Genomic DNA, 27,160 nt, shown 5'->3' with positions numbered 1-27,160 from the left:
GGTATTTTGGAGGCCAGGCGGTGGCACTCATTCGTTGCAACTCAAGTCAAAAAGCTGTCTAGTAAGTGCATACTCTTGGCATGCTGGCACGACAAATCCATGCTATCACCTATAGTTGGGAAGACCTATAACCCATATATTCTTAAATTGTTCTTTTGGAAATTGCGTATGCTACAATATATGCAGCGAGCCTCTCATAACTCCATCTAAATATTTTGGCCATTTTAAACCATAACTCTTTGTGTTCCTGATCATAATATGTACCCATAGCATCGCCTATTTCATCAGCGCTGGCTACTTCTCAAGAGCTAGACATCTCTTCTTAGTCGCATCTGATGCAATAAAAATGCCTCTCTTGATCCAGATTGTATCAAGATTTGGGTGACTATTTAGAGCCACCGTGCCTACAGAAACAGCTTTAGTAAATACTTCCACCAAGCAAAGATAATTCATGTCACTCACATTCTTGTGACGTTTTGCGATCAATGTCTAGAGCCAAGTGATCCTCAAATATCAGCTGCGCAAAACAACACACAAGAGAAAAGGAAACAAATCAGAAACACATTCCAACGAAAAAAACAAAGAGAGTGTGCGTACGTGAACAATGTAGACTATCAGGGCGCCGAACGGCACCTCACTTCTCATTTGTTTATGCCCGTCGTCAAAGTAATGCTCCGGAACTCTGTGCTGGAAGTTGAAGACTAAAATCAGCCCCCTCCATGCCAGCTCCCTTATTTCTCCCAGCTCGGATTGCGAGCAAGGGACCCCATCCGGCTCCCACTGCGCGTTCCTGCACAGCTGCACGAAATGGCAGCTAAAATCCTTGCCGAAAACGGCAGCGGCAGCACGGTAGAGCTGGCGCTCGTCGCTGCTTCCCACTGTCACCGACTGTGCGTGCTACTTGCCCGTCGAGCACAGTTTCTGGAGCTCGGCATGGTCCCGCTGCCCCTTCTTCGTTAGTGTCCAAGTGTACATCAGACGGCCCGTAAAGTCCATAAAGTATGAAACCTCGCGAGGGCTGTACTGGTAAACAAGCGAGCTTCTTGGAACCCAGCACTCCAGAGGTACAAGAAGGCTTTGGTCCCATTCGAATGTGTGAGTCACTGCTGCCACCACCTCCTGCCAGAAAAAAAAAAAAAGAACAAACAAAGCCTGTTTCTGTTTTGCAAATCGAGCTAAGGACTTTACCTCCAACACCTGGCGGACGCCGGGGGTGAGGTCGATCGATTGCCACTCTACCATCGGGAGTTCCTTGAACCAAACGTTATAGACGTTGTCGATGTTCTCCCTGGTTGGCAGAAAGAATTTCTGAAACCTGTATGCGTGCACGGTGTCTATGAAGCAGATCAGGTCGCCCCCGCCGCCAGCTTTGGCTTGAGCTACGAAAGCGTCGAGCCATTCGCGCGGATGCTTGTTTGCCTGGACCTGGAGCTGCAGCCACGCGAAGAAGAGCACACAGAGTTGCTCGCTCACATCAAACAGGAGAAGGGCATCCAGAAGAGAAAGTACAAGGAACTCTAGACATGAGCGACACAAGAGTTAGAAGTGAAAAGGAAAAGAGACAAGCCATACATGTAATTCCTTCCGCCGAATACATCGCTTCAGTGGCTGGCGTCGGAATATCTCTCTCCTTGAGCTGCAACCAAAAAATAAACGCTCTTTTACCGCTTTGCCACAAGAAATCTCGACAAGTCACCTCTTCAAGCTTGTGTACAACCTAGTAGCATGGGAGCACGAAAAACAGTACTTTCGGGCCACCGTAACGTTGCTGGTTACCTCGCTGGCGCGTGAAATTGATTTCCTCGTTGAAATGTGGTCCTTTTATTTTCTTCTCCTTACAGTACTCGCTCTTGTTTATGAGATTCGCATGGATGGTCCCGCCTCGGATTTATCTGCTCTTCTCGTGCCATGCCGCAAACGAGCTCTATCACTTGGCGAGCCACCAGTTAAGTTTCTCGCTGGTTCCATCTGAGGCTCTGGCTGAGATGAAAGTTTCATGTACTTATCATTCTAAAGTTTGGTCTTGTAGATTCTTCGATCTTTCACTCTTGAATGCTAGCCTATCATCTTCATCGGATCTACTTTGCAAACTCTTTTTTGTTTTCTGGATCTCTTGAAGGTCAAGTAAGGATGTTTATCCAACTAATGGTTTGCTCGCGCCAGTAATGGAGATTCGCCTTATCACTGTCCACGTCACTCGTGTGTCTGATAATGGGACAGGAGACACCCACGTCTTTCTCTCACGAGCACTCGTCTTTTAGATGGCCAAGCTAAGTACCAAAGATATGGTTTTGTGATTATATCTCCTAGAACAAAGGAGGAACTCATTCAGGGTTTGATGCAGTGAGCAAAGTATGGCTCTCGCAAGGGGAGCCCTTACGCGTTGTGTCGGTGACTCCAATCTGAGGTTGAGAGCGCCGACTGTGAGTCCGATTAGATTGGTCGGTGGTGCTCTCCAAGTTCCAAAGTGTGGATTTCCATGTCTCCAAAGGTTTGGTTTTTTTCCTTTCTTTTCCTTGGTTTCTCCTTATACATTTCCTGTAGGCGCCAAGCTTCTCATGTAACGCATTTTACGCACGAGTTTGGACAGAACCATGTCCAAGTCGTGGAAGGCGAATCCCCGCAGCCGGATGAATCACTGTCAGATGGTTTGCTATCAGAGCTTCAGGTGAATTATACTATAGGCTGCGAGACAAATCTAATGCTTTGGAATGCAGGTACAAACACTAGAAGAACAGGCGCGAATCTCTGCAACTCCTGCTCATCCAGAGAGCTTGTTTGGTAAGCAACTCCTCCAAAATTTTGGAGTTTCTTGTTCCTGGTTTGGCTTGTGGCTTTTCCTCTCGCTTTAACTCTGGACCTGGGTGCCTCCTCTTGTTGGCCCCCAGCCATGTATGCAACTTATGTTGCTGCGTGCTTCATGGAGCGAGTATGGCGATTTGGACTGCCTGCTGTGATTTCTCTCCTATCCGATACGTTGTTACCTGTGGCAATGCTCAGCTTTGTTGGCCAGGTAATCCCAATGCTCATAGTGTTTTTTTGGCTCGTTGATTGTTTGCATACCAGCTCTGTATGGGATACACTTTCTTTCCTGCCTACTGGAGCACGCTTGGCACTTTGCTCTTCCTGCGGTTATCGCAATTCTGCACCGCAGCTTCCTCCCCGTGGCTGCGGAGAATTTCGTAAGCCAGGTAGTTTTTATAAGTTTGATCCTGTGTTTTCTTTTCTTTTACGTACAAGCATTGTGTGTTTAAAGCCCGCAAGTTTTCGTCACTTCACTAACGCTACTTTGGACACTGCTTGCAGCTGGTCATCTTCGTCGGTGGCCCTTGCGTAGGAGCGTTCATGGATTCCATGCCAAGGCCTGCATCGTTTAACTTTCTAAGCATTGTTCAGGTATGCACGCGTATTGTGGATTTAGTCGTATGAAACCTTCGTATTTGCAGACTTTCTCCATGGTCGTCTCTGCTGCCGTGGTAGTTTTCGCCCTTCGTGGTGGAGCAGCAACAGCGTCCACAACGTCTGGACTTCTCCTGAAACCTTGGTTCATCATTTTGATGACCTTCGGTGCGTTGGAGCGGCTGGCTGGCCTTGCGTGCGGCGTTGCTTTCGAAAGGGACTGGGTCGTTCAGGTAATTTCCAGTCTCATTCAAGAAAACTGCTCGATATCTCAATCACGATTTTGCTCGGTTTTGCAGCTCGCAGGATCAAATCGGTCTCTGGCTTTAGCAAATGCAAATGCGATACTGAGAAGAGTTGATCTAGTCTGCGAGGTATAATAATGTTCTCTTTCGTGACTTTTCAATGCTGAAGCTTTCTTGATTTTCAGATAGCTGGTCCGCTTCTGTTTGGAATATTGTTGTCGAGGTATACTCCTGTCAAATGCATTTGCATTGCCGCGGTAGCAATGGTTACATCTCTTCCTCTCCTGGTAAGGTAAAATCTTTAAACTTTTGGTTCTTATCAATGTTGTTATTACAGATATATCTTGTTCATTGTACATATAAGCTTTCGAAAGGGGTACTAGATCGCCCCAAAACGCGTAACTGGACCGAGTCCAAAGGATATCAAGATCAATCATGTAAGGCTGCCTTGAATTTCTACTGCCGTCTAGATAACTAACTGTTGTCTTCTTTTTTTCCATATTGTCCAGCCGAGGAAGGCTTTCGTGCCATCAAGCGTGGATGGATTCAATACTTGTCACAACCAATTCTTCCAGCAAGTGTCGCTTACGTTCTCTTATACTTCAATGCCGTCCTTGGACCTGGAAGCCTCATGACGTCTTTCCTAACGCAGCAAGGTAAAGCTTTACACAGAGCTCTCTCGCTCTCTTAAAAAATTGTTTTGCCTAGGACTGAACCCGTCGATCATTGGAAGCTTTCGCGGGATGTGTGCACTGATGGGTTTCGTCGCCACATTCGTCTCTTCTGCAGTGATAGGAAAGCTCGGGGTGCTCAAAGTAAGTAAACTCGATTGAGTTTTGCAAACATTGCTTAGATGTTTCCACCTCGCAGGCGGGATTGACTGCTTTGGTATTCCAAGCGGGGCTGCTTGCTCTGGCTGTTGCTGTCTACTGGAGCACTCAAGTGAAACATCAGGCTGCCCTCATCACATTCTTGGTTTTGATAGTAAGCTCTCCTTTTTTCGTGTTTTTTTTTTTCGCTCTACTAAAGATTTCTTCTCGGTGTTTGCAGGTAGTTTCAAGGCTGGGCTTCTGGGTCTACGATATGGTGGACGCGCAAGTCTTTCAGACAGCGGTGCCAATCTCGCAGGCCAACCTGGTAGGAACCACGGAGGTATCGCTAGCGAGCCTCGCAGAGCTGGTTATGATGGGAGTGGCCATCGTTGCGAGCGAGGTGAATCATTTTGGTGGCCTCTCGGCGCTGTCGATGGTGGCGGTCGTAGGGGCTGCTGCCATCTACTGGAGATGGCTCGCAAATCCAAGCCCAGAACAGGCTCGATTGTTTCCGGGTAGCAGGGACCAAAATCTAGTTGAAACTTCGCCACAAGTTTGCGACGAAGTGACCATTGAAGCTTATGAAGCTTAAATTCTTTTTTTGCTTTTCTTTTCTTTTCTCTCATATAAGCCGAAAAGAACGAGCTTTTGTTATTCCAGGAGGGATGTGCACCATTCTGGCAGGGAGGGAGAGAATGCTGGGGTGGAGCTTTCAAGCTTTGCTGCTCTTGAAGCTTGTTTGGATACATTTCTTCAGCCTAGATATATTAGATATGTTTTAAGAAGATTCTCCAAATCCATGCGATGGAAGGGCTTAACTGTGCAAGTGGCGCAATTTGATCGGGATGTGGGGCTTGTGGTTGCCATCCTAGCGGTGGAGCCACAAGACAATAACCAACGTAAATCATTATCTATTTTCAAGGCTGATTCATATTTACACTCCACTCGACATTCTACATGGTTATCATGTCCAAAAATTGATAGAACTTCCAGTGTTCTGTAACTCCATGGTACACTGTTGTCTAATTTCGTACACAAAAACGCGTACGGAATTAGTCGCGCGCTCTGGCTCTTTGCGGTCCAACAATACAACCAAAATCTTCATAGAGTTATCACTGATCTACATCAAACCATGGATGGAGAGAACTTGTGTTCATGGTGGCCATCTCTGATTGAGCTCTCTCCTTTCGTTCCTTCTCTAGTGAGGTGGCTGTCGGTTTTGTCCCCAAGCCCAACTGTGACTATCCAAGGTTTGTACAGCTGTTTGGAGACTTTTCAGATGTGGCATTCGTATCCATTAACTCCGCTCCATTCATCCAAGCACAATAACTCCCAGACGTAGGTGGTGGATTTTGATTGAGCTCTTTCATGCATGCTGCGCATTTGTTGGGCATGGTCACATTCTCAAGGCCCAGATTTCTCAATGGCATGACCATTTGGGGCGGGGAATTAAATCTTTTCTCGTTTGCTTACCAGGAGACAATTACTGTGGTCAGCGCGGAGAGTTATACGTATGCGGCACGCGTATGGACTGCTCCCTATATTCGCATATGTATGGACGGGAATCCAGCGGCCCTGAAAGCCATGGTGCGTATGTTTTAATGGGCGCGGCGCCTGCGTGGCCTCATGTCAAAGGCGGTCACGGTAGCCGGCTAGCACAGTGAAACGAGAGCTCAAAGAACGAAAATATCGAGTATAAGAAGAGAACCGCTTCCTTTGGTTTCTATGGTTCTTGCTCTTTCGATTTGCTTTGCTCGGTCATGCCTCGCTCCAATCCTGTTCGATCGTCCAGGGCAGCACGGGCAACTGGCATTGCGGCGCCACCGCAACCAATCGCCGCCGCCCGCCGGCCCATATACTTCGTACCGAGTCCTCGTCGAATGAGTTACTCGCCGTGGAGGTACTTGCGAGGGGATTCCAGCTTGCTCCAGGAGATTTCACGGCCCCAGATGAAGATACCAACATCAAGGACGCACGGCGCAGGCGTTCAGCGCGCAAGGGTACGTAGATCTCCATGGCCGTCACCTCTATATTCTCTCCAGCTGCCCATTATCCAACAGCTCCTTCCCTTGATGATTGTGATGATCCTGCGGCCGCATTCACATTGCCCCCGGTAGCTTCAGCAGGGTCGTTGGCGCCAAGAACAAAGCGACGTCGTCTAGCACCGCCATCACCAGCGATGGGGGGTGGTCAAGATCATCATCCGATGATCGCCGAGAAAAAGAAGGAAGCCACCTCCATGGTCACTCGGGCCGCAGCTTCTACGATCAAGACTTCGTCTTGCAGCTCGAGCTCAAAGATCAAAAGGTCTAGTTGTGCGAAGATCGCTGCTCGACCATCCAAGAAAGAAGAAACGAGAAAGAAGAGGAAGACGCCGACGCGCGCGAGGAGATACGCTAAAAAGTCGTCCCGCTACGTTGGAGTCTCGTACTACAAGTGAATCGAGCGTTGGGAGACGCATATTTGGTGAGTATGTTCTTCCTTACAGTTTTTTTTTTCAAATGAAAGATCTTCAACATTCACGCTGATTTTTAATTTATCGTGATGATCAGGGGTACGAATAAAGGCAAGCAAATATACGTTGGTTCATGCAGCAATGAGGAAGCCGGAGCCAGGTTAATTTGTTTTTCTCCTTCTTCTTAAAGATGTTCACTCGCAGGATTTATGACCGAGCTTACATCAAGTTCCGCGGCCAAAACTGCCCAAACTTTCCCTACTCGGATTACGTGCACGAGATCCCCCAGGTATGATCATATCAACGTTTCTACTTTGGCAAGATCTAAACACTTGGATTTTCTCTGCAGTGGATCAATCTGCCCGACAAGGAATTCATCACCATGCTACGTCAAATGAGTCGCGGCAAGTCGTTGATCTGGTTTACACCCGACCTTCTTGGAGGTGACGCTGGCTTTCCACGCACGAGGGAGACTCGGCCTCGAGCATCAAACTATCGCGGAGTATATCGTCTCAAAAAGTCAAAATGTCAAGAATGGGCGGCCTCCATAACGTGAGTAGAGCTCATCCCTCTAAACCTCTTGAGATACCATCTAGCTACCTGGATGTATTGCCATGATCAACTTGAAGAGATCACAGCCAGCACCCAAGCTTTTGACCATCACCATTCTAACACTGTTTTCATCTTTGGTGCAGGCTGGACTCTCGTGCGATTCGACTGGGTGAGTCTTTTCAGGAGCTGAACTATAATATTTGGTTTTTTATTGTTTGTTTTGCATTTCCAGGGGCATATGGGACACAAGAGGAGGCAGCAAGGTAAACCTCTCGCTAGTTACTATTTTACTACCAGAATCTAACTTCGTTTCGACAGGACCTACGACTGAGCAGTTATTAGATTCTTTGGCAAGGCTAAAGTACTCAACTTCGCATATGAAGACTACACTGATCTACACTGATGGGATGCCACAGGTGATTTTTTTTGCATGTCCTGATTGAGAAACTAAAACGATGTTACAGTGGCTCACTTTGAGCAGGGAAAAGTTCATTTCCAACATACGGAATTCTGCACGGGCAGATAAAAGAAAGCTCAAAGTACATACAGCTTAAAGAGCTGAGGAGAAGAGGAATGATGTGGTAAACGAAGGAATGCCACATAGACGAGAAGAGGATTGGTGCTTGTGTGATACACGAAGGAATGCCACATGATACAGAGGAAGCACCAACCATATCAGAGGAATGAACGCTGTGGGTGGAATGGACGAGTCGAATTTGCAGGCCAAAATCCATAAATAAATCCAGTCAAATTAATTTTTTCATACTCCAAATAACAAGATCTCATGGATCAATCAATCCTGTTCCCGCTCTATCGCTACGTGATTCCATGCCAGAAAGAGACATCGTTTCCTGGGGTTCTATACCCGCGTGAACTTCAAAGCTAGCGACAAGATCACGAAGCTCCCTTGCGATCCCCCGGGAGTTTAACCATATCTCCTGCTCGCAAACGCGCATAAGACAAATCCCAAGTTGTCTCTATGAATCCCGCCTCAACTTCTCGGCCTCCCCGGGGCCGAGTAGATGTGGGACAGGAAAACTAATAGGATCGCTGGGCTGAGCTCTAGGATGCGATCGGCGGCTCGTTTTCTAACGTGGGGATTGTTGTGATTCGACCACGCACTGAGCAGCGTCCTCCACGACACCAAGTCCGGCTGGAATGGCATACTTGAGCCTTCCAGCGCTGAGCATATCCAAGATCACCACATAGTGCTTGAAAGTTGGCTGCTCGTCACTAGACACGGAGTAATCCCACCGTGCTTCACCAGGCAAGCGTCACAGCATCGGTGGCGATGCCGTTCAACTGCATGAAACTAAAGAGTGAGTGCTATCCCATGCTGGGCATATGAGGAGATCGTCAGGTGATGGAGTCAGGAGAAATGCATAATGCAACACCCTCTCTTACATGGTTACCCACTCCTCACATTGCGTCACGCTTAATCACACCCAACCCTAAATGTTTAACGACTAAATTTAAATTAGTAACGTTAAATTATAATTTTGTAATCAGACAATGAATGAACTATAATTTATAAGCATAGCTTGGCTTAGGTTTTTCTCAGTGTTCCTTTTTATATTTTCTTTCTTATTTTTATCATTATCTTTAGTATTATGGCTAAATTGGAACATATAAATCATGCAACAGGACAACTGTGTTGCCTTAATGTAACACTAACTGACACAACACCCTCAAAAAGTATTCTTACTTTTTCTGATCTTATTGAGAGAACTAATAATATACTAGAACAATCTTTAATTTATAATAATGAAGTGGAATGCAAATCCAAATAAGCAAATGGGCCCACCCTAAATAAAAAAGGGTACTGCATTCTACATGGAAGGCTTGCTCTCACATTTGCATAAACACGACCTTGGCAGACTTGAGGTTTCCGACCTTCCCATACATGTTGACAAGTGTCGAGTTGAGCAGTGGGGAGCCATTGAAGCCAGCGAGCCAAATATGTAACAGCCTTTGCCACAGTGCTCGGACTTGGCATCACGGAGGCAGTAGCAGGTGTCAGGGAGTGGAAGGAAAGTGGCCTCCATAGGCTTGTATCCTTCGAGCAGCATCGCTCGGTAGAGATCTAGCATCTTTGTGATGCATTCTGGGCATATCCTGTGATCATTGCATTCCACGACACTACATCTCTGGACGAGCTTGAGTCGAGGACTTACTCGGGCTGACGCATTTTCCATACTATTGATGAATTTGACTTGCGTATTTTCCAAAAGACAAAACCACAGGTCACTTCACCAGAGAAGGGATCAAAGGATTGAGCTCTCTCCTTTGTACATGCAGCTCAAAGAGTTGTATATAGTCTTATAGATCATATCGTTGTCCAGGAAATCACATTCCTGTCCAGGAAGCAATCGAAGAGATTTCACGCCAATTCAAGATTGCCTAATTGTATGGTAGAATGCCCGTTGCGGGCATACGCTCCCAGCAGCAGATTCCACGAGAAGCCATCCTAGACGATTGAATTGAAGGCGGCACGGGCGCCCTCCACACTGCCGTGCTTAAGTGATCCACGACAAAGGTCTCGTCCTTTGCTCTTTTCTCACTGCTGCTCGAGGAAACTTTGGTGAATGCTCAAGAACTTCTTGAATAAACCAACTTGTTTTTTTACTTGTCTTACCTTTTAAGTAGGTTTTAAAACTAATTGTATGTATGAGTTCTATTGATTTACATGTTTGAGTGGATTTTTTGATGGAATGCCACCAATGAGTCGGTCCAGCTCTATCACTTGGCCAAGTTTCTCGCTGGTTCCAATGTTCAATTTCATTTTGGAGAGATCTAAAGGCTCTGGCTCATGGAAGACGCTGTCCTTCTTTTCTGATGCGGCAAGGTAAGCTTTACGATTCGCTCGGCCCTCTCTCTTCGCTCAGCAGGACGTCGAGAAACTCGGGGTGCTCTTGATTTTGCAAAACGCTTGTTTGAATCTTTCGTGCATTGTATGCTGTGGTGTTCCAAGCGGGGTTGCTTGCTCTGGCAGTCGTGGTCTAATTGATCACTCAAGTGAAACATCAGGCCGCCCTCATCGCTCTTGTCTCTTGTTTTTTGTTCTTGGCAGACAGCTAGCTAAAGGTAGCATTTTTTCTCTCTCCAGCGGCCATGGTGGACGCACAATCTTCCAGACGGTTCCAATCTCACTGGCCCTCGCAGAGCTGGAGATGATGGGAGTGGCCATCGTTGGCGCCACCTTCTTGGCTCTGTCTCGTGGAGGCCGCCAGCATCTATTGGCGGCACCGGGTTTTATACGACATAACTCTTACATTGAAGCTGCATTTCCCAGGAAGCTTCATGGTGTAGTGTAAAATTCTTTAATTTCACAGATGTGATAACTTGATAGTCTACTAAAACAAAAATAGAATGCGCTGCTTATTTTTCTTTGTTATGCCCTAACTCGGAAATAGTTGTTGTTGTTGTGTTGGTTTTTCAGTTCTCTGATTGATTCTGGCTGTCACCACACTGTCGGTGACATGCAATGGGTGAGAATCTAGTTGAAACTTCGCCACAATTTTTTTTAAGGATATCCTACAGTTTTGGAATGTCAACTTCATGAGGAGTGTTTCAAGTTGATAACTTCTGTGCCGGCAAGGGAGACGTTGCTTGGGTTCCATACTTATACCCCACAGCTCCGCTCGAAAGGCCAGAGCCAGCCTCTCGAATTCTAGAGCTCCCTCCCGCGCAAATGGGGGTTTACGTCTTGAGTACCATCGCCATTGCCATCGCGATCTTTCTCTGGAAGTTGAGCGTTCGCCCAAAGCTTCGGCTGCCCCCGTCTCCATTGGGGATTCCGCTCATCGGACACTTGGCTCATCTCGCTGGGAAGGACGCCCACATCACTCTCCAGAGGCTCTCCAACAAGCTGGGACCGATCCTCTTCTTGAGGCTGGGATGGACCCGTGCGATCGTCGTGTCGAGCGCGGAGATGGCGAGGGAGGTTCTCCACACGCAAGACGTGGCGTTTGCTTCCAGGCCCTACATGGTTGCTGGAGAGCATCTGGGCTACAACTTCCGGATCATGGGGATCGCCCCATACGGCGAGCACTGGAAGAACATGAGGAAGCTGTGCACGCTCCAGCTCTTCACAAGCAAGCGCATGGATTCGTTTGCGAGCGTGAGGGCCGCTGAGGTCTCGCTTTTGCTGTCCGCAGTGGCTCGCGAGAGCTCGGAGAACGGCGTCGTGGACGTGAGGAAGCTCGTCTCCATCTTCATCTTCAACATCATCACACAGATAGTGATGAGCAAGAGGTTTCTCGGGACCGGCGATTGCGAAGAGTCGAGAGAGTTCAAAGAGATCGTTGCCGGCATCGTTGACGTTGCTCTACAGTTCCACGTCGCGGACTTTGTGCCGGAGAGACTGCGATGGATCGACTGGACAGTCCCACAGCTCAAGAGGCTGGCCGCGAAGAAGGACAAGTTCTTCCAGAGAATAGTTGACGAACACAAAGCCGCGCGTTTGCAGGCCAACGCGGTGGAAGACTTCACACACGTCATGCTCACGAACTACGCAGACGACGAAGAGCTTATCAAAGCAATGGTGCAAGTAAGCCATGAAGTCCCCTCTTCTCTCTCTACTGGACTAATCGATTCCATTCTCGCAATCGCAGGAGATGCTCAATGGTGGCACCCACACCACCTCCGCGACGATCGAGTGGGCTGTCACGGAGACGATCCGCCACCCAAGAATATTGGAGAAGGCCCAGCAAGAACTCGAGGCAGTCGTGGGTTTGCACCGGCGAGTGGAGGAATCCGATCTAGAGAAGCTCCCATACCTCCAGTGCATCGTCAAGGAGACGCTCCGGCGACACCCTCCAGTCCCGCTGCTCGTCCCTCACATGTCGACACAGGCATGCAAAGTCGGTGGCTATGACGTACCCAAAGGCACCACCCTCTTTGTCAATGCTCACGCAATCGGGATGGACCCAAGCTACTGGGAGAATCCACTCGAGTTTCTCCCGGAGAGATTCGCCGGGACGGCCGTGGACGTCCGGGGCCAGGATTTCGAGCTTCTTCCATTTGGATCTGGGCGGAGGTCGTGCCCGGCCATGACGATGGGTCTCAAGACGGCTCAGCTCGCGGTCTCGAGCTTGATCCATGCGTTCGACTGGAGCGCAGAAATCCCGAGAGCTGTCAAGGATCTCACGATCGATGAAGGCTTTTGCTCTCCTCTCTGGCCAGAGACCCCACTGCTCAAGGCTGTTGCTACTCCAAAACTCTCCAAAGATGCATACTAGTCGCCTGTGACTTTGCGAGCCTTCATATGTGCCATCTACAAGAAATAAAAAGTTACCACTTCGACTTGGAACGAGAAAGACAATAACAATTAAAACTTGATTCACGACTGCGCTTATATACTCACTTCTTGAAGACCCAGGCTTCTCTCGCGTTCCTCGGTGCAGGCCCGCGAGAGCTCGTCGTGGACGTGAGGAAGCTCGTATCTTCAACATCATCACACATATCTTGATGTTTCTCGGGACTGGCGATTGCAAACAGTCGAGAGAGTTCAAAGAGATCGTTGCCGACATCGTTGACGTTGCTCTCTTCCACATGGCAGACTTCTTGCCAGAGGCTGATCAAAGGCTGATCATGAGAACCACCTCCATGACAAAACAACTATCAACAACAATCGACTGGACAGTCAAGGTTGGCCGCAAAGAAGGACAATATCTTCCAAGCAATAGTTGATGAGCACAAAGCCACGAGTTTGCAAGCCAACTGGAAGACTTCACAGACATCATGCTCACGAACTACACAGACGACAAAGAGCTTGTCAAAGGGGCAAATAAGCCTTCAGGCTCGATTCTATTCCTGCAATGGCAGGAGCTGCTCAAGAACAAAACTTACTTGTTTAGTCATCAGCTACGTATGGTCATTGACTTCGTTCCTAGCGATCCTGTCACAGACAAGAATGTACTGGATTACATTAGTGAATGGACAAGCAAGAGACACTTACATACTCTTCTTCTGCTCGTACCAGTCGATGAAACGCGCCATTCCAGACTGGAAAGAAGTGAACTTTCCAAGTGCGTAGAGGTGTGAAGGAGGTACATACTCTACCTCCCACGGCGGTGGATTTGCATCCTCAACCTCGACGAGTTTTGCTTCTTCCCCGAGATTTTGGCCACCACTCGAATTACGTCCTTGAACGATAAAGCTGGCGTTGGAGTGCCGATGTCCACGACGGTAACAGCACCAACGACATGTGTGAAGTCGAGAATCATCTTGATCATAACCGCCACTGCATCGTCGATGTAAATGTAGTTCTGCCTTCCTGGCCACTGGTGATATCCTCCACGAATTTGTAATACGGGTAATCGGTTCGTCCAAACTCTCCGTAGACTGTACTAAATCGCCACTCCACCACAGAAAACGGTAACAGGACAGACTTGGCTGCAGCAAGTAGCTCACCGGATAGAGAAGAAGGGATGTAGAACCGGTTCGGACTGGCGAAGAACACTGACCTCACAGACCTGTCCGCAGTTGCGGCGTCAAGAATGGTCCCGAGAGTAAGCTGGTTGAGTGGAAGGCACCAAGGATGCTCCTGCTGAGTGAAGTCCACGATAGCATGGGGCCGTGCGAGCTTCACACCGCTGGTGGCGAGAGCCCACTTAGTCACATTCCCATACAGGATGTGCATTCCAGCACTCTCCAGCAGCTGTGCTCGCTCGTTGCGCTCGGCATCGATTCCCACCACCTCTATCTTTGGCCGAGTGTTGGCCAACAAGCCGAGGGACAATTTATAGCCCAAGAAACCGCTCGCCCCAATTACGAGCACTCTAAACGGCTTCTCTTCTTCTTCCCTCTCCTGGAGTGTGATCGAAAGCATGGCTATGAGCAGCGCAACCACAGCCAGGCAATAGAGGCTCGTCCTGATGAACTTGATACCTGGCTGCCTTGGAGTGTGTGGGTAGACCGCTGACGAGCGAGAAAGACGATTTATCGCCATCGCTCGCATCGCCGCTTCCAATCCGCGCATTGCCGTTGCCATCGCCCGGACTCCCGTGGCCATCGTTCTGCTCCTAAGCCCTAAACCGCGGAACTTTAGGGCTCTTCGATTCCCGCCAATAGCTTTCGAAATTGGTTTAAACACTTTGATTTCAATTGTGGAGTTATAATCGCAAGAAGCGGTAAATCTCCCATTGCATGTCACCGACGGTGTGGTGACAGCCAGAATCAATCGGAGAACTGAAAAACCAACACAACAACGACAACTATGTCCAAGGACCCAGTGTGGAGTTAGGGCATAACAAAGAAAAATCTGTCCATGGAATGGTTCCGGAACATCAAGCAGAGCATTCTATTTTTGTTTTAGCAGACTACCAAGTTATCACATCTGTGAAATTAAAGAATTTTACTACACCATGATAGCTTGGAAAGCTTCCTGGGAAATGCACCTTCACTGTAAGAGTTATATCGTATAAACTTTCTTCCATTGATCTGGCCTCCATCAATCATAATATGTGGAAAAGAAATCAGAAAAGGTCAAAGTCCAGCATTCTAATCGCACAAAATCAGTAAAATGAAGGTCTTTTATGTTTTCTATTCCTCTCCAACCGGGTGACTCGCTATCAATCGACAAAAGTCCGCGGATTAATATTTCAGTGTGATCAGTTATAATCTAAGTTTGTCCATTTTAGTAACTATTTATATGCCCTATTTAGTCCTTTTTGTTTCATTAGGGTTTAAAATTATGTCTCCCAACACAGTGTTGCTTTGTGTCTTTGTCCTTGTTTTACTTGGTTGGCTGATCTTCCAGATGAGAAAGAAAAAAGAATATCGGGTTTTGATTGTGGGTGCAAGTGGGTTTCTTGGTAGCCAGCTTGCTTTGGGATTGGAGGCACACAAGCATCCCAATCTACGATTTCTGGTGACGGGCTTGGATGTGGAGCGTTCAGAGAGGTCCCCTCTTCTTGAGAGTAAGGGTATTGAAGTGGTTTATGGAAGTGCCACAGATCCAGAGTTGGCCATGGCCGTGATAAGGAGTAAGAAGCCAAACATTGTAGTGGATTTTACACAGCAAGAGCATAGTTGGAATTTGGAGGACAATGAGAGAACTATGAAGTCACTGCTTGATGCGGCATGCAGTGTTCCATCCATGCAAGGTTTCTTTTTTGCAAGCCCAAATCGCTTTTACATCCCTTCAAGCCGTTCTGCGGAGAAGTTAGTTGAATCTTTGGCACCAAAGCTACCATTTCCAGTTGTGGAATGGAGGTTTAGTACAGTTTATGGGAGCTATGGTCGTCCAGATTTTCCCTATTACAAGTTTGTTGATCAGATATTGCATAAGACTGATGTTCCATTATGGGAGCAAAGGAAAGGGCGACAAAACTATATATACATTGATGATGCAGTAGCTGTGATGATCAATAGTATTCTATCAAGTCACAGCATGGGACAAGTGAATTTATATGATATTGGGACACCATGGCCCCCTATTCCATTTAAAGGAGTGATTAAGGTTGTAGAAACGCTTACAAATCTTAAAGCTTGGATTGTTGAAATTGAGGATGAGAATCCAGGCCCTTATGAGATTGCATATGAGCCTCCTACAAATCTATTGCTTCTTAAATCTTATATTTCATTTGAGAAAGGTATGCATTCATTTATAAAATGGTTTCAGGAGCATAAAATGGTTGAAAAAGTATGAAATTTTTCTTTTCCACTGACTGCAATCTAAATTAAACTTATATTAAATATTAAGTTTTTTTATCACCAGTCCTCAATGGTCCTAATCTAAGTTTGTTGCCAAGGAGCCACGCTCATTCAGATGTAATCTAAGAAGTGGGTTTTAACCAAATTTCCTTGGCTTAGTATGGTAGCTCCCCTTTGAGAGATTTGAGAACATTGTGTCATTTGACACAAACTACTTTACCGTCCCAAAGAATTGTCCTTTTGTTGCTCTTCCATGTGTGTGTCTTTTGTTGCTTTTCGGAAAAGAGCAAGCTCTAGACTGACAAAGTGAATATGATCTTTCCAATTTTTTCAATGTCAACAATGCTGTTCTTGCCTAGGTTTTTCCAGTCTCTGTATTAGAACTTTTCTAGGAGCTTATAGAAGCTAGAAGCTTAGCTTATAGAGCCTTATTTAGGTGAACTATTCTCATGAAGCATTGGTGTTTCATTTTCTCTCCTTATTGAAGTGTTTCAAAGTTTTCATATGCACACACAGATGAGAAAAAAGCCTTATTCAGATGAACTATGCTCATGTGAGATCCTGGCCAACATCTTAGTCAACCACTTGGGAATTGTTCATCCCAGCAAATCTTCAAATACAAGAAGATTCTATAATTACCCTCTAAAATATATCACAAATTCAGAAGACTCTGATACTAATGAAACTAACAATATAATTGGAGGCTAGATGTGAAGTAATATGAACCTTTGGTCCAAGAAGCCTACAAGTGATCGTGAGGGGTGTGCCTGGCAATCTATAAGTCACTCAACAAGGCTTGCAAGGTGCTCTAGTTTATGTTCAACAAGGGCGTGTACCCAGATAAGGAGATGTTGCAGAGGAATCTGAGGATTCAGTAAAATTCAGTTGATGTGCCACATGTATTTATGCCTATATATGACAATGTTATGTAAAATTATATATCATCAAACTAGTGGGTCGAGGGATTGCTAATCGGTAAGAATCTTTATTGCATTCTAGCAGCAGATTGGAGCAATCGCGTGGATTGGAGGGGGTTTCTTATGTATGCCGCAGCTCTGGTCTTCCATTCTCGTATCTACATGAAATGTAGTAGGACTTTTCTTTCTTTTTCGTTTTCTTGGCTGAGATCCTTGAGTGTGTTCCCTGTGTAGTAAAATGGAGGGTTGCATGCTGTCGATTGCGATGTCTCACTTTTCTGTTTTTCTTGCTCATTCTTTGATGGAAGAACTTGAAATCTTTTCAAGGCTGTTCTGGGTGGAACCATTGAAATGCCAACGATCATTCGTGTTGAAGGTAGGCTATACTTTTCAAGGACATGTGGTTTTGCGGGGTCAAGCCTGGTACTCAACCTGGTCTGATACTTGTGACGATTTGAGAGTTTAGTTTCAATCCTCTGTCTTCCACAGGTATCAAAGTCACGCAACGACACGCTAATGGTGATCAATTCGTACACTTCCGCGTAAACATCCCAGTGTAAGTTTCTGTTTTACTTGCGAGTGTTCTCCGCTCTGTGTTGATCTTGCTTCTCTTGATTCTCCAGAATGAGTGATAGGCAGCGGCAGAGATACATTTTGTCCTCTTGGATCTCTTTCTTTTCTCCAGCTTTTCCCAACTTCCACGTCCATTACAAAACTGATATTTACTACGCGCATCAAAAGGTTGCATCCGATAGGAACTTGGAGCTTGACAGTAACGCTAACACAAAATGGGGCATGGCTGACACTAGTCCACTTACAGACAACTCCATAGACGTTGAGCCTTCTCCAAAGGTATCCAATCCTCCTTGAGTTTCTTTGCAAGGAATTTTTTTCTTTCTCTTGGAAGTGTGCTAATTTTTTTGCTTTTGTTTCAAAGCCTGAAAATCAGCTGATTCCAAGGTAGAGCTTTCTAAGCATGCTGGAACTGCAGTGTTCCGTTTGCAGCCGCTGAGGAGGCTCACGCAAAACCGAGAAGCAGCTCGCAAGTGCTGGCTAACGAGAAAGGTGTGTTTTCTATAGAAAAAATAATTGTCAGTGAGTTCTAAATCTTTGAAGTGGTGTCCAGGCGTATGTGCAGCAACTAGTGAAACCAACTTGATCGACAACAGGCACTCCTTTAAATTCATAGAATAATCTACTTTGGAGGCTCGTCCAGCGAGAGGAAACAACATCGATACAATGCTGCAAATTTTGGTCAGTCCAAACTTCTAAACTTCTGAAAGTTCATTTCGCTAGGTGCTTTGGCATTTGACATGGAGTACGTGTAGAGTAGCTCTCTAATTTCCAGGGACACATTCAGTGAGCAGCCCATCCAGCAATGCAGCGGTGTAGTGATCTAGCTCGAGCAAGCAGCGTAGCAAGTCAGCGGTGCAGCCACAAGCAAGCAGCGATCCAGCTCCATCCAGCAATGCAACAGTGCAGCCACGAGAACGCAGTGATCCAGCTCTAGCGGCCAATCCAGCTCCAGCTGAGATCAGCACTATCCTAGCACATTGCACAATTCCAACGCTTGTAATTGAGTGACAGTCTAGATTTCAACATGGTTATAAATTTAAAATTAATTATAATTGAGTTTCTCACAAACATTTCATTCGAAATTCATTGATAATGAATTTCAGTTTTTCTCTAGTGGTCTTAAAGAACACTCTCAATGAATCAACGGCCCGAGTGAGGTGATGTTTAAGCTTGGGGGATGTGTGAGGCCGGCCAAGGACTCCAAGTTGAAGAACCCTCGCTCACCCGCCAACGGGAGGAGAAAACGAGACAGCCGGGAGGCTTTGTCCGTGGCGTCTTCGGCATTGTCCAGACACCGAAGGTGGTTTAGCGACTCTTTTTTATTGGAAGAGGTAGCTGTTAATGCCGTACAATCACACAGATTGTGTTTTCTCGACCATCTCTTTGTCTGCCGAGCGGAGATGGTTTCTTAAGGAGGATATAATTCTAGTCGCTTGTTCCAAATCAGAGCTCCACATTTCCAGTCGCTTGTAGCAGCTCTACATTTCTAGTCGCTTGTAGCAGCTCCACATTTCCAGTCTCTTGGAGCAGCTACATTTCCAGTCACTTGTAGCAAACCACAGCCCTACTGAAGAAAGCTCCATCGAAGTGTTTGGAACCAGCCAGCTCTACATCCTGAATTACTGTTTCCTTGGTAAGCTCTTATGACTTCATCAATCCATATTTTTTGTTAGCTATTGAACCTATACTGTTAGGCACACGATGGGTTTCTTACAGCATGCCTACAAGTCCAGTAAGTCTGGGTATTTTCTAGATGCTTCAATTCAACTGATCTAAAACCTTGTCTTGCAGCCCTGTTTGCATCTATGTTGCTTGCCGCATTTGCTATCAACCTCGACTTTACTCTTGAGAGCGTACCCCAACTCTTCATAACATTCAGCAGTTACAAAGGTGATACTACGAAGCTCTTAGTAGTAGTGGATACGGGAAGTAGATTCACATGGGGCAAATCAGAGTTGCAAGAGAAAGCATTACTCTCTACATCATTCTCAGAAGAGCAGTGTGACGATTTTGCAGCTGATTGGGAGGAATACAGGTATTTAGACAAGATAGGATTTGCAAGATTAATGTGACTTATGGAGCTGGCAATAACTTTGCTCGGTCATGCCTCGCTCCAATCCTGCTCGATCGTCCACGGCAGCACGGGCACCTGGTATTGCGGCGCCACCGCAACCCAATCGCCGCCGCCCGCCGGCCCATGTACTTCGTACCGAGTCCTCGTCGAATGAGTTACTCGCCGTGGAGGTACTTGCGAGTGGATTCCAGCTTGCTCCAGGAGATTTCGCGGCCCCGGATGAAGATCCCAACATCAAGGACACGCGGCGCAGGCGTTCAGCGCGCAAGGGTATGGCCGTCACCTCTATATTCTCTCCTGCTGCCCATGATCCAGCAGCTCCTTCCCTTGATGATTGTGATGATCCTGCGGCCGCATTCACATTGCCCCCGGTAGCTTCAGCAGGGTCGTTGGCGCCAAGAACAAAGCGACGTCGTCTAGCACCGCCATCACCAGCGATGGTGGGTGGTCAAGATCATCATCCGATGATCGCCGAGAAAAAGAAAGCCACCTCCATGGTCACTCGGGCCGCAACTTCTACGATCAAGACTTCGTCTTGCAGCTCGAGCTCAAAGATCAAAAGGTAAAAGTTGTGCGAAGAGGGAGATCGCTGCTCGACCATCCAAGAAAGAAGAAACGAGAAAGAAGAGGAAGACGCCGACGTGCGCGAGGAGATACGCTAAAAAGTCGTCCCGTTACGTTGGCGTACTACAAGAGAATCGAGCGTTGGGAGACGCATATTTGGTGAGTATGTTCTTCCTTACAATTTTTTTTTCAAATGAAAGATCTTCAACAATCACGCTGATTTTTAATTTATCGTGGTGATCAGGGGTACGAGTAAAGGCAAGCAAATATACGTTGGTTCATGCAGCAATGAGGAAGCCGGAGCCAGGTTAATTTGTTTTTCTCCTTCTTCTTAAAGATGTTCACTCGCAGGATTTATGACCGAGCTTACATCAAGTTCCGTGGCCAAAACTGCCCAAACTTTCCCTACTCGGATTACGTGCACGAGATCCCCCAGGTATGATCATATTACCGTTTCTACTTTGGCAAGATCTAAACACTTGGATTTTCTCTGCAGTGGATCAATCTGCCCGACAAGGAATTCATCACCATGCTACGTCAAATGAGTCGCGGCAAGTCGTTGATCTGGTTTACACCCGACCTTCTTGGAGGTGACGCTGGCTTTCCACGCACGAGGGAGACTCGGCCTCGAGCATCAAACTATCGCGGAGTATATCGTCTCAAAAAGTCAAAATGTCAAGAATGGGCGGCCTCCATAACGTGAGTAGAGCTCATCCCTCTAAACCTCTTGAGATACCATCTAGCTACCTGGATGTATTGCCATGATCAACTTGAAGAGATCACAGCCAGCACCCAAGCTTTTGACCATCACCATTCTAACACTGTTTTCATCTTTGGTGCAGGCTGGACTCGCGATTCGACTGGTGAGTCTTTTCAGGAGCTGAGCTATAATATTTGGTTTTTTATTGTTTGTTTTGTTTTTGTTTTGCATTTCCAGGGGCATATGGGACACAAGAGGAGGGAGCAAGGTAAACCTCACTCGCTAGTTACTATTTTACTACCAGAATCTAACTTCGTTGTGATAGGACCTACGACCAAGCAGTTATTAGATTCTTCGGCAAGGCTAAAGCACTCAACTTCACATATGAAGACTACACTGATGAGATGCCACAGGTGATTTTTTTTGCATGTCCTGATTGAGAAACTAAGACGATGTTACAGTGGATCACTTTGAGCAGGGAAGAGTTCATTTCCAACATACGGAATTCTGCACGGGCAGATAAAAGAAAGCTCAAAGTACATACAGCTTAAAGAGCTGAGGAGAAGAGGAATGATGTGGTAAACGAAGGAATGCCACACGATACAGAGGAAGCACCAACCATATCAGAGGAATGAACGCTGTGGGTGACGAGTCGAATTTGCAGGCCAAAATCCATAAATAAATCCAGTCAAATTAATTTTTTCATACTCCAAATAACAAGATCTCATGGATCGATCAATCCTGTTCCCGCTACAAATGCTCTATTGCTACTTGATTCCATGCCAGAAAGAGACATCGTTTCCTGGGGTTCTATACCCGCGTGGACTTCAAAGCCAGCGACAAGATCACGAAGCTCCCTTGCGAGTTGTCTCTATGAATCCTAAACTTTCGTGCCTCAACTTCTCGGCCTCCCCGGGCCGAGTAGATGTGGGACAGGAAAACTAGTAGGATCGCTGGGCTGCAATCGGCTGCTCGTTTTCTAACGTGGGGATTGTTATGATTCGCACTGAGCAGCGTCCTCCACAACACCAAGTCTGGCTGGAACGGCATACTTGAGCCGAGCATATCCAAGATCACCACATAGTGCTTGAAAGTTGGCCGCTCCTCACTAGACACGAAGTAATCCCACCTGTGTTTCACCCCGAGAGTACCCAGGCAAGCGTCACAGCATCGGTGGTGATGCCGTTCAACTGCATGAAACTAAAGAGTGAGTGCTATGCCCACGAGGAGATCGTCAGGTGATGGACTCAAGAGAAATGTATAATGCAACACCCCCTTCTCTTATGTGGTTACCCCCTTGCCACGCCCACTCCTTGCTCTTTCTATGGCACTCTGTGTCACGCCTAATCACACCCAGCTCTAAATGTTTGATGACTAAATTTAAATTAGTAACCTTAAATTTTAATTAGTAGATGGGTATTTTAAAGACTATAATTTTGTAATTAACAAATATAATTTATAAGCTGGTTTAGGTTTTTCTCATTATGTTAACCCTAGCTTATATACAAGAGTGAGTGGTTCGGATTGAAACTAATCTAACGGCTACCAAAATCCCACTACGCTAATATTAGTATACAACATCGTAGCCATACACTTGGCCCTCACATCATCCCCTCCTCTCAGAATAATGGAAGACCATCAAGGTTCTCTTGTAGATGGGCTGAGATTTGGAGGAATGTCAAGAGGAGGCATTGGCGGATTTGTAGGTGGTATTAACTACTCCTGATCCCTTTGTATAAAGCGTTTCAACCGTTGCACATGCACAATCTTTGGAAGATCTGTCTGTTGGACGTCATACCGAACCTCATAAATTTGTGGTCCAACTTGCCGCAACACCGATACGGTCCTTTCCACTGCGTAAGGAGCCCCTTAGATAAACCATGTACCATAAGATAGGGAAAATAGACTAACACCAAATCATTCACTTTGTACTCTGCATGTGGACGATGATGGGAGTTTTACTGCCGTTGTTATCCCACTTGTACGCGGCCTAAGTGTTTGGCAGACTCCATTCGGACAAGTGGAAGAATGCTCGTCAAATACTAATCCCACAACCTAGCATCCATAGCTTGTGGTAATCGCAAAGGTAAACCCAACTCCATTGGTAATATTAAATCATGACCATATAAGAGTTTATATGGTGAAGCACCAACAGAATTTTGCACCTTTGTGACATATGCATACCGAAGAGACAATAAATAACCATCCCAATTCGAATGCTGAAAGTTTACATACTTCGCAATCATCCCCTTGAATGTCCGAACGAGCCATTCCACCAGACCGTCTGATTGTGAATGATAAGCACTCGTGAAAGTGTGGCGTATCCCCAACCGAGACATCAAAACATGAAATGCCTCAGCCATAAATGCGAGACCATTATTCGAAAGGATCCGCTCGGGACAAGAATGCTGGAACACCATTCGATTGAGGAGGAAATATCCAATAGCAGTTGCAAAGGCGCTAATAAGAGCACCAACTTCCACCCAACGAGTCAAATAGTTAGAAGCAATAATAACATACTCATTACCAACAATCAACCGTGGAAAAGGTCCCATAAGATTAAACGTCACTAACTCAAACGGACGGAAAACTGCAATTGACTTTAACCATCCTTCCATAACTCAAGGGGGAGTATTACGAGCTTGGCACCAAACGCAGCTACGCACATACTGGATAATATCACGTCGCATCTCCGGCCAATAGAAAGACCTGTGCAGCTTCTCGATTACACGACGATGTCCCATATACCCACCTAGAATAGAAGAATCATGGTAGGCATGGAGAAACCGCAGAACAAAGATAGAAGGCACCACCAGCTGTAAATGATCATCAGGATCTGTCCCCACAAAATAAAAAAGGCCGTCTTCAAGGCGATATTGAGAATGTAAATGCCGGAAAGGTAAGTCATCAGCAAGTGATGCAAAATTCTCAAACCCATCTTGAAGCCTTCGAATCCACAGCTCAATCTTTTGAGCCTCACGAACCTCATCAAGAGAAGGTAGATCTTGCTTTGTGCTTTGTGGACACTAAACGTCAAGTACAGCAACCGCCAACGGCACAGAATCCTTGTCTAGAAAATCCACAAAGGCTAGAACAACAGACTCGTCAGAAATATGAGAAGAGAATAAAGAAGGAAGAGGAGCTCAAGAAAAGGCATCAACATCAGCTAAAGAACTCCCTAGGCGATGAACAACATCAAAATCATATATTTGAAGCTTCAAAGCCCATCAAGTAGTACGACCAACCAGGTTCTTCCGCTTCAATAATGAAGTAACAGCAGCATGATCACCTTCAAGTAACATCCGAGAACCATGTAAATATGTATGAAGTTTTTCGAAACCCCAAATTGCTGCTAAACACTCCTCTGTCGTGGAGTAGTTCATTTCCGCTGGTTGTAATGTATGGCTTATATACATAATGGGATGGTGCTGACCAGGCACACTCAAGCTCTCTACATCAACGCACCTCCAAGACCAATGTTAGAAACATCCACGCACAAAATAAAAGATCAAGTGTAGTCAGGATATGCTAAAACTAGAGGAGTTGTCAATAGCTCTTTGAGATCCCCGAACTCCCGCTCACAATCCAGAGACCAGATGAAAGATGATGTTGATGACTTCAACAACGTTTGCAACGGTGCAGTGCGATTAGAAAGATGATCCACAAAACGACCGAGATACTACACCTTGCCCAAGAAGCGCTATACATCATTCACACACTTCGAAGTAGGGAACTTTAGAATAGCCACAAGTTTGTCAGGATCAACTTGCAAACCCTCATGAGAAATATGGTACACATGATAAGTTGTATCCTTGGATCCAAACACGCACTTCGACCGCTTCAGATTTAAACTAACATCACGTAGCCGATCCAACACTTTACAAACATCACTGTAAGCGACTAAATTTTCCATTCTACTTTAGTCACTTAACCACACCTCTGACCACTTGGAGGAGTCTCATTCACAACCTCCATAAGTCCAATCCAGGACTTGGGACTTGCTAGCCCCGAGAATGGCATCCATGCCACTCAACATTTGCACTTGGTCCAAGTGCACCACATGTCCGATCCCATGACCGACACTCAAAGGTACCACCGACATAGCAGCCCGTTACGCTAAGGCCATGCCCAATCACCTTGGCCACACTGGTAGTCCAATACCACTTGCATCACCGTCTTGGCTCTCCAAGACTAGGCAAACCATCCGTGAGTGGTCATCTCAGATCCACTCCTTAGCATCCTTAGGATGCCCACCGACAAGGGGAATAGCCTTCCCCAATATCCCTCTGTCAGTCCCCACTAAGACCCTTTCTGCCCCTGGCCGTGTTTGCCAACACTGCCACTGGATCGAGACCCACAGGCCCGACCACTAAGTCCCACGGTCCTCTGGGACTTCCTCACCACACGACTGTGTCCTTGGTCACTACCCCAGAGGACTGCTCCTCTTCCTTTCCACAGTCTGGGCCTTTGGGACAACATTTCGGAACACCGTGGCCTTACGCGAGCCACCTGGGTACTCTCCTCGCCTTCTGCCCTTGGGTGCTCTAGCCATGGGCTTAGAGCGGGTTCCGTTGAGCCACACCAGGTATCCAAGTAGGTAGTGCCACCCACACTTGGACTGGGAGCATCGGCCAGTCGATCTCCCGGGGGAACTAGAGCCGGCTCTTGAACACTTCACCAAGCTACCCTGCTTGTCGGTCTGTGTTCACTCTAGTCTTGGACTTCCCAGTGGGCAGCTCATCACCCAACACTGGGTCCGGCCTTCCTGGGCCAAACTGGCCTTTCCTGGCCAAACTGGCTCCACTGCAGTCCTCCCCCTACTATACTTTTGGAGCTCACCAAACCCCCCAGGGTCTGGGAGACGAACGCTTTGGGCTTTCACCCTCTCAGGCTCCGGACTCGGACTCGGACTCGGACTCGGACTCGGATTCGGACTCGGACTCGGGCTCGGGCTCGGGCTCGGTCTCGGCCTCGGCCTCGGTCTCGGTCTCGGTCCCGATCTCGGTCTCGGTCTCGGTCTCGGTCCCGGTCTCGGTCTCGACTTCGGACTCCATCTCGGACTCCATCTCGGACTCCATCTCGGGTCCATCTCGGGTCCATCTCGGACTCCATCTCGGACTCCATCTCGGGTCCATCTCGGACTCCATCTCGGACTCCATTTCGGGTCCATCTCAGGTCCACCTCGGACTCCATCTCGGGTCCATCTCGGACTCCACTTCGGACTCCAACTCGGGTCCATCTCGGGTCCACCTCGGACTCCACTTCGGACTCCATTTCGGACTCCATCTCGGGTCCGTCTCGGACTCCACTTCGGACTCCAACTCGGGTCCATCTCGGACTCCACTTCGGACTCCAACTCGGGTCCATCTCGGACTCCACTTCGGACTCCAACTCGAGTCCATCTCGGACACTCCCACGTGTCATGTGTTGGTCCTTTTGGGTCCCTTTTTGGAGCTTCGCCTTTTGCTCGCTTCGTGCTCGTTCCTCGAGCACTTCGTTGGGAGTTCCACTCCCGCTTTTGACTTTTCAAGTCGGAGCTTTTGGTCCAAACGTGTTACGCTCGTTTGGCTCTCGCTTCGGCCACTACCATGTGGCGCCCTTCCGGCTCCACTTTGGGGCCTAGGGATTTTGTGTCTCACAACCCCACCACCCATAGACGAAGTTCGATGTCCTCATCGAACGGTGAACCATTTTATAAAGTAACACCCGCATGTGTTACCATTTCCATCCTTGGCGCGTAGCCAATATTTGTCAAATGGTGTGACATTGAAGGCTCACCATGCCTTCTCCATATTCGTCAATGGTTGGACATTGAAGGCTCACCATGCTTTTTGCATATCCTCTAAGGAGGGTAGTCTTTCCAACTTAGAGACTGATTGGACCACATATAGTGGTTCTCTCCTTTTATTGGTTTAGTTCTCGCTAAACCTGTTAGAGACCCTTCTCTAAGTCAATCCCACTACTCCTTCTCGAGTAGTCTCAATTTCCATCGATATAACCTTTGCACTTTGGAACTTTGAATTTTGACTTCTTGGAGTCAATTTCCTAGGTGTCTCTGACACCTTGCCTTGCACCTTTTGTGCAACTCCACTTCCCATCCTAGGAAGTTCTCTACTCGAGGGCACCATCATCCTCTCTTCTATTTCGTGCCAAAGTTCTAGTTATCATACTTTGTGCTAGGGCTGTTCATGGCCCTATCATTTGGCTA

The 27,160-nt window shown here is 47.0% G+C and overlaps 5 protein-coding genes across 7 annotated transcripts; 4 read left to right on the top strand and 1 right to left on the bottom strand.

Annotated features, from left to right (window-relative positions):
- The first annotated feature begins 2,225 nt into the window (after positions 1 to 2,225).
- On the top strand, positions 2,226 to 5,110 carry LOC9656696 (solute carrier family 40 member 3, chloroplastic). Of its 3 annotated transcripts, none has more exons than XM_002974058.2 (13): positions 2,226 to 2,491; positions 2,545 to 2,668; positions 2,718 to 2,781; positions 3,067 to 3,191; positions 3,307 to 3,396; positions 3,447 to 3,632; positions 3,699 to 3,773; positions 3,830 to 3,931; positions 3,982 to 4,081; positions 4,154 to 4,300; positions 4,353 to 4,459; positions 4,515 to 4,628; positions 4,695 to 5,110. In XM_002974058.2, the coding sequence occupies exons 1-13, from the start codon at positions 2,355 to 2,357 to the stop codon at positions 5,046 to 5,048; spliced, it is 1,725 nt and encodes a 574-aa protein (XP_002974104.1). In that variant the 5' UTR covers positions 2,226 to 2,354; the 3' UTR covers positions 5,049 to 5,110. The 3 variants fall into 3 exon arrangements, with proteins under 3 accessions (XP_002974104.1, XP_024534749.1, XP_024534750.1); XM_024678981.1 differs by lacking the exon at positions 3,067 to 3,191 and adding an exon at positions 2,889 to 3,013; XM_024678982.1 differs by lacking the exons at positions 2,226 to 2,491; positions 2,545 to 2,668 and adding an exon at positions 2,889 to 3,013 and having other exon boundaries at positions 2,721 to 2,781.
- Positions 5,111 to 6,470: 1,360 nt separating this feature from the next.
- LOC112347718 (floral homeotic protein APETALA 2-like) lies at positions 6,471 to 7,883 on the top strand. The gene is made up of 6 exons (XM_024679060.1): positions 6,471 to 6,883; positions 7,009 to 7,071; positions 7,116 to 7,200; positions 7,261 to 7,463; positions 7,607 to 7,726; positions 7,880 to 7,883. Exons 1-6 carry the CDS (start codon positions 6,471 to 6,473, stop codon positions 7,881 to 7,883), a joined length of 888 nt encoding a protein of 295 aa, XP_024534828.1.
- Positions 7,884 to 10,174: 2,291 nt separating this feature from the next.
- Positions 10,175 to 12,703, top strand: LOC9655958 (cytochrome P450 71A1). The gene is made up of 5 exons (XM_024679059.1): positions 10,175 to 10,308; positions 10,534 to 10,773; positions 10,903 to 10,951; positions 11,062 to 12,012; positions 12,077 to 12,703. Exons 1-5 carry the CDS (start codon positions 10,175 to 10,177, stop codon positions 12,701 to 12,703), a joined length of 2,001 nt encoding a protein of 666 aa, XP_024534827.1.
- Positions 12,704 to 13,246: 543 nt separating this feature from the next.
- On the bottom strand, positions 13,247 to 14,478 carry LOC9656695. The gene is made up of 3 exons (XM_024679058.1): positions 14,058 to 14,478; positions 13,423 to 13,912; positions 13,247 to 13,362 (listed from the first exon to the last, which is right to left on the bottom strand). Exons 1-3 carry the CDS (start codon positions 14,476 to 14,478, stop codon positions 13,329 to 13,331), a joined length of 945 nt encoding a protein of 314 aa, XP_024534826.1. The 3' UTR covers positions 13,247 to 13,328.
- Positions 14,479 to 19,717: 5,239 nt separating this feature from the next.
- LOC9656692 (AP2-like ethylene-responsive transcription factor At1g79700) lies at positions 19,718 to 21,534 on the top strand. The gene is made up of 7 exons (XM_024679057.1): positions 19,718 to 20,250; positions 20,497 to 20,559; positions 20,604 to 20,688; positions 20,749 to 20,951; positions 21,095 to 21,115; positions 21,278 to 21,365; positions 21,472 to 21,534. Exons 1-7 carry the CDS (start codon positions 19,718 to 19,720, stop codon positions 21,532 to 21,534), a joined length of 1,056 nt encoding a protein of 351 aa, XP_024534825.1.
- The last annotated feature ends 5,626 nt before the right edge of the window (positions 21,535 to 27,160 follow it).

Source organism: Selaginella moellendorffii, unplaced genomic scaffold (genome assembly GCF_000143415.4).
Source record: "Selaginella moellendorffii unplaced genomic scaffold, v1.0 SELMOscaffold_23, whole genome shotgun sequence".
In the NCBI taxonomy this organism is placed as follows: domain Eukaryota; kingdom Viridiplantae; phylum Streptophyta; class Lycopodiopsida; order Selaginellales; family Selaginellaceae; genus Selaginella; species Selaginella moellendorffii.
This window is presented reverse-complemented; position numbering and strand designations above follow the sequence as displayed.

What these genes read in the sequence shown, in the direction of transcription:
- LOC9656696 (XM_002974058.2), top strand. Translation starts at nt 2,355, where the DNA reads ATGGCTCTCGCAAGGGGAGCCCTTACGCGTTGTGTCGGTGACTCCAAT. An exon ending in TCATCCAGAGAGCTTGTTTG is followed by an intron (nt 2,782 to 3,066) that starts GTAAGCAACTCC and finishes TTTGCATACCAG; the next exon opens with CTCTGTATGGGATACACTTT. An exon ending in TTACATCTCTTCCTCTCCTG is followed by an intron (nt 3,932 to 3,981) that starts GTAAGGTAAAAT and finishes TTGTTATTACAG; the next exon opens with ATATATCTTGTTCATTGTAC.
- LOC112347718 (XM_024679060.1), top strand. Translation starts at nt 6,471, where the DNA reads ATGGCCGTCACCTCTATATTCTCTCCAGCTGCCCATTATCCAACAGCT. An exon ending in AATGAGGAAGCCGGAGCCAG is followed by an intron (nt 7,072 to 7,115) that starts GTTAATTTGTTT and finishes GTTCACTCGCAG; the next exon opens with GATTTATGACCGAGCTTACA. An exon ending in GAATGGGCGGCCTCCATAAC is followed by an intron (nt 7,464 to 7,606) that starts GTGAGTAGAGCT and finishes TCTTTGGTGCAG; the next exon opens with GCTGGACTCTCGTGCGATTC.
- LOC9655958 (XM_024679059.1), top strand. Translation starts at nt 10,175, where the DNA reads ATGCCACCAATGAGTCGGTCCAGCTCTATCACTTGGCCAAGTTTCTCG. An exon ending in TTCTTTTCTGATGCGGCAAG is followed by an intron (nt 10,309 to 10,533) that starts GTAAGCTTTACG and finishes TGTTCTTGGCAG; the next exon opens with ACAGCTAGCTAAAGGTAGCA. An exon ending in CTGTCGGTGACATGCAATGG is followed by an intron (nt 10,952 to 11,061) that starts GTGAGAATCTAG and finishes TGTGCCGGCAAG; the next exon opens with GGAGACGTTGCTTGGGTTCC.
- LOC9656695 (XM_024679058.1), bottom strand. Translation starts at nt 14,478, where the DNA reads ATGGCCACGGGAGTCCGGGCGATGGCAACGGCAATGCGCGGATTGGAA. An exon ending in GTGGGCTCTCGCCACCAGCG is followed by an intron (nt 13,913 to 14,057) that starts GTGTGAAGCTCG and finishes GTTCTTCGCCAG; the next exon opens with TCCGAACCGGTTCTACATCC. An exon ending in TACGAGCAGAAGAAGAGTAT is followed by an intron (nt 13,363 to 13,422) that starts GTAAGTGTCTCT and finishes TGTCTGTGACAG; the next exon opens with GATCGCTAGGAACGAAGTCA.
- LOC9656692 (XM_024679057.1), top strand. Translation starts at nt 19,718, where the DNA reads ATGCCTCGCTCCAATCCTGCTCGATCGTCCACGGCAGCACGGGCACCT. An exon ending in AATGAGGAAGCCGGAGCCAG is followed by an intron (nt 20,560 to 20,603) that starts GTTAATTTGTTT and finishes GTTCACTCGCAG; the next exon opens with GATTTATGACCGAGCTTACA. An exon ending in ACACTGATGAGATGCCACAG is followed by an intron (nt 21,366 to 21,471) that starts GTGATTTTTTTT and finishes CTGCACGGGCAG; the next exon opens with ATAAAAGAAAGCTCAAAGTA.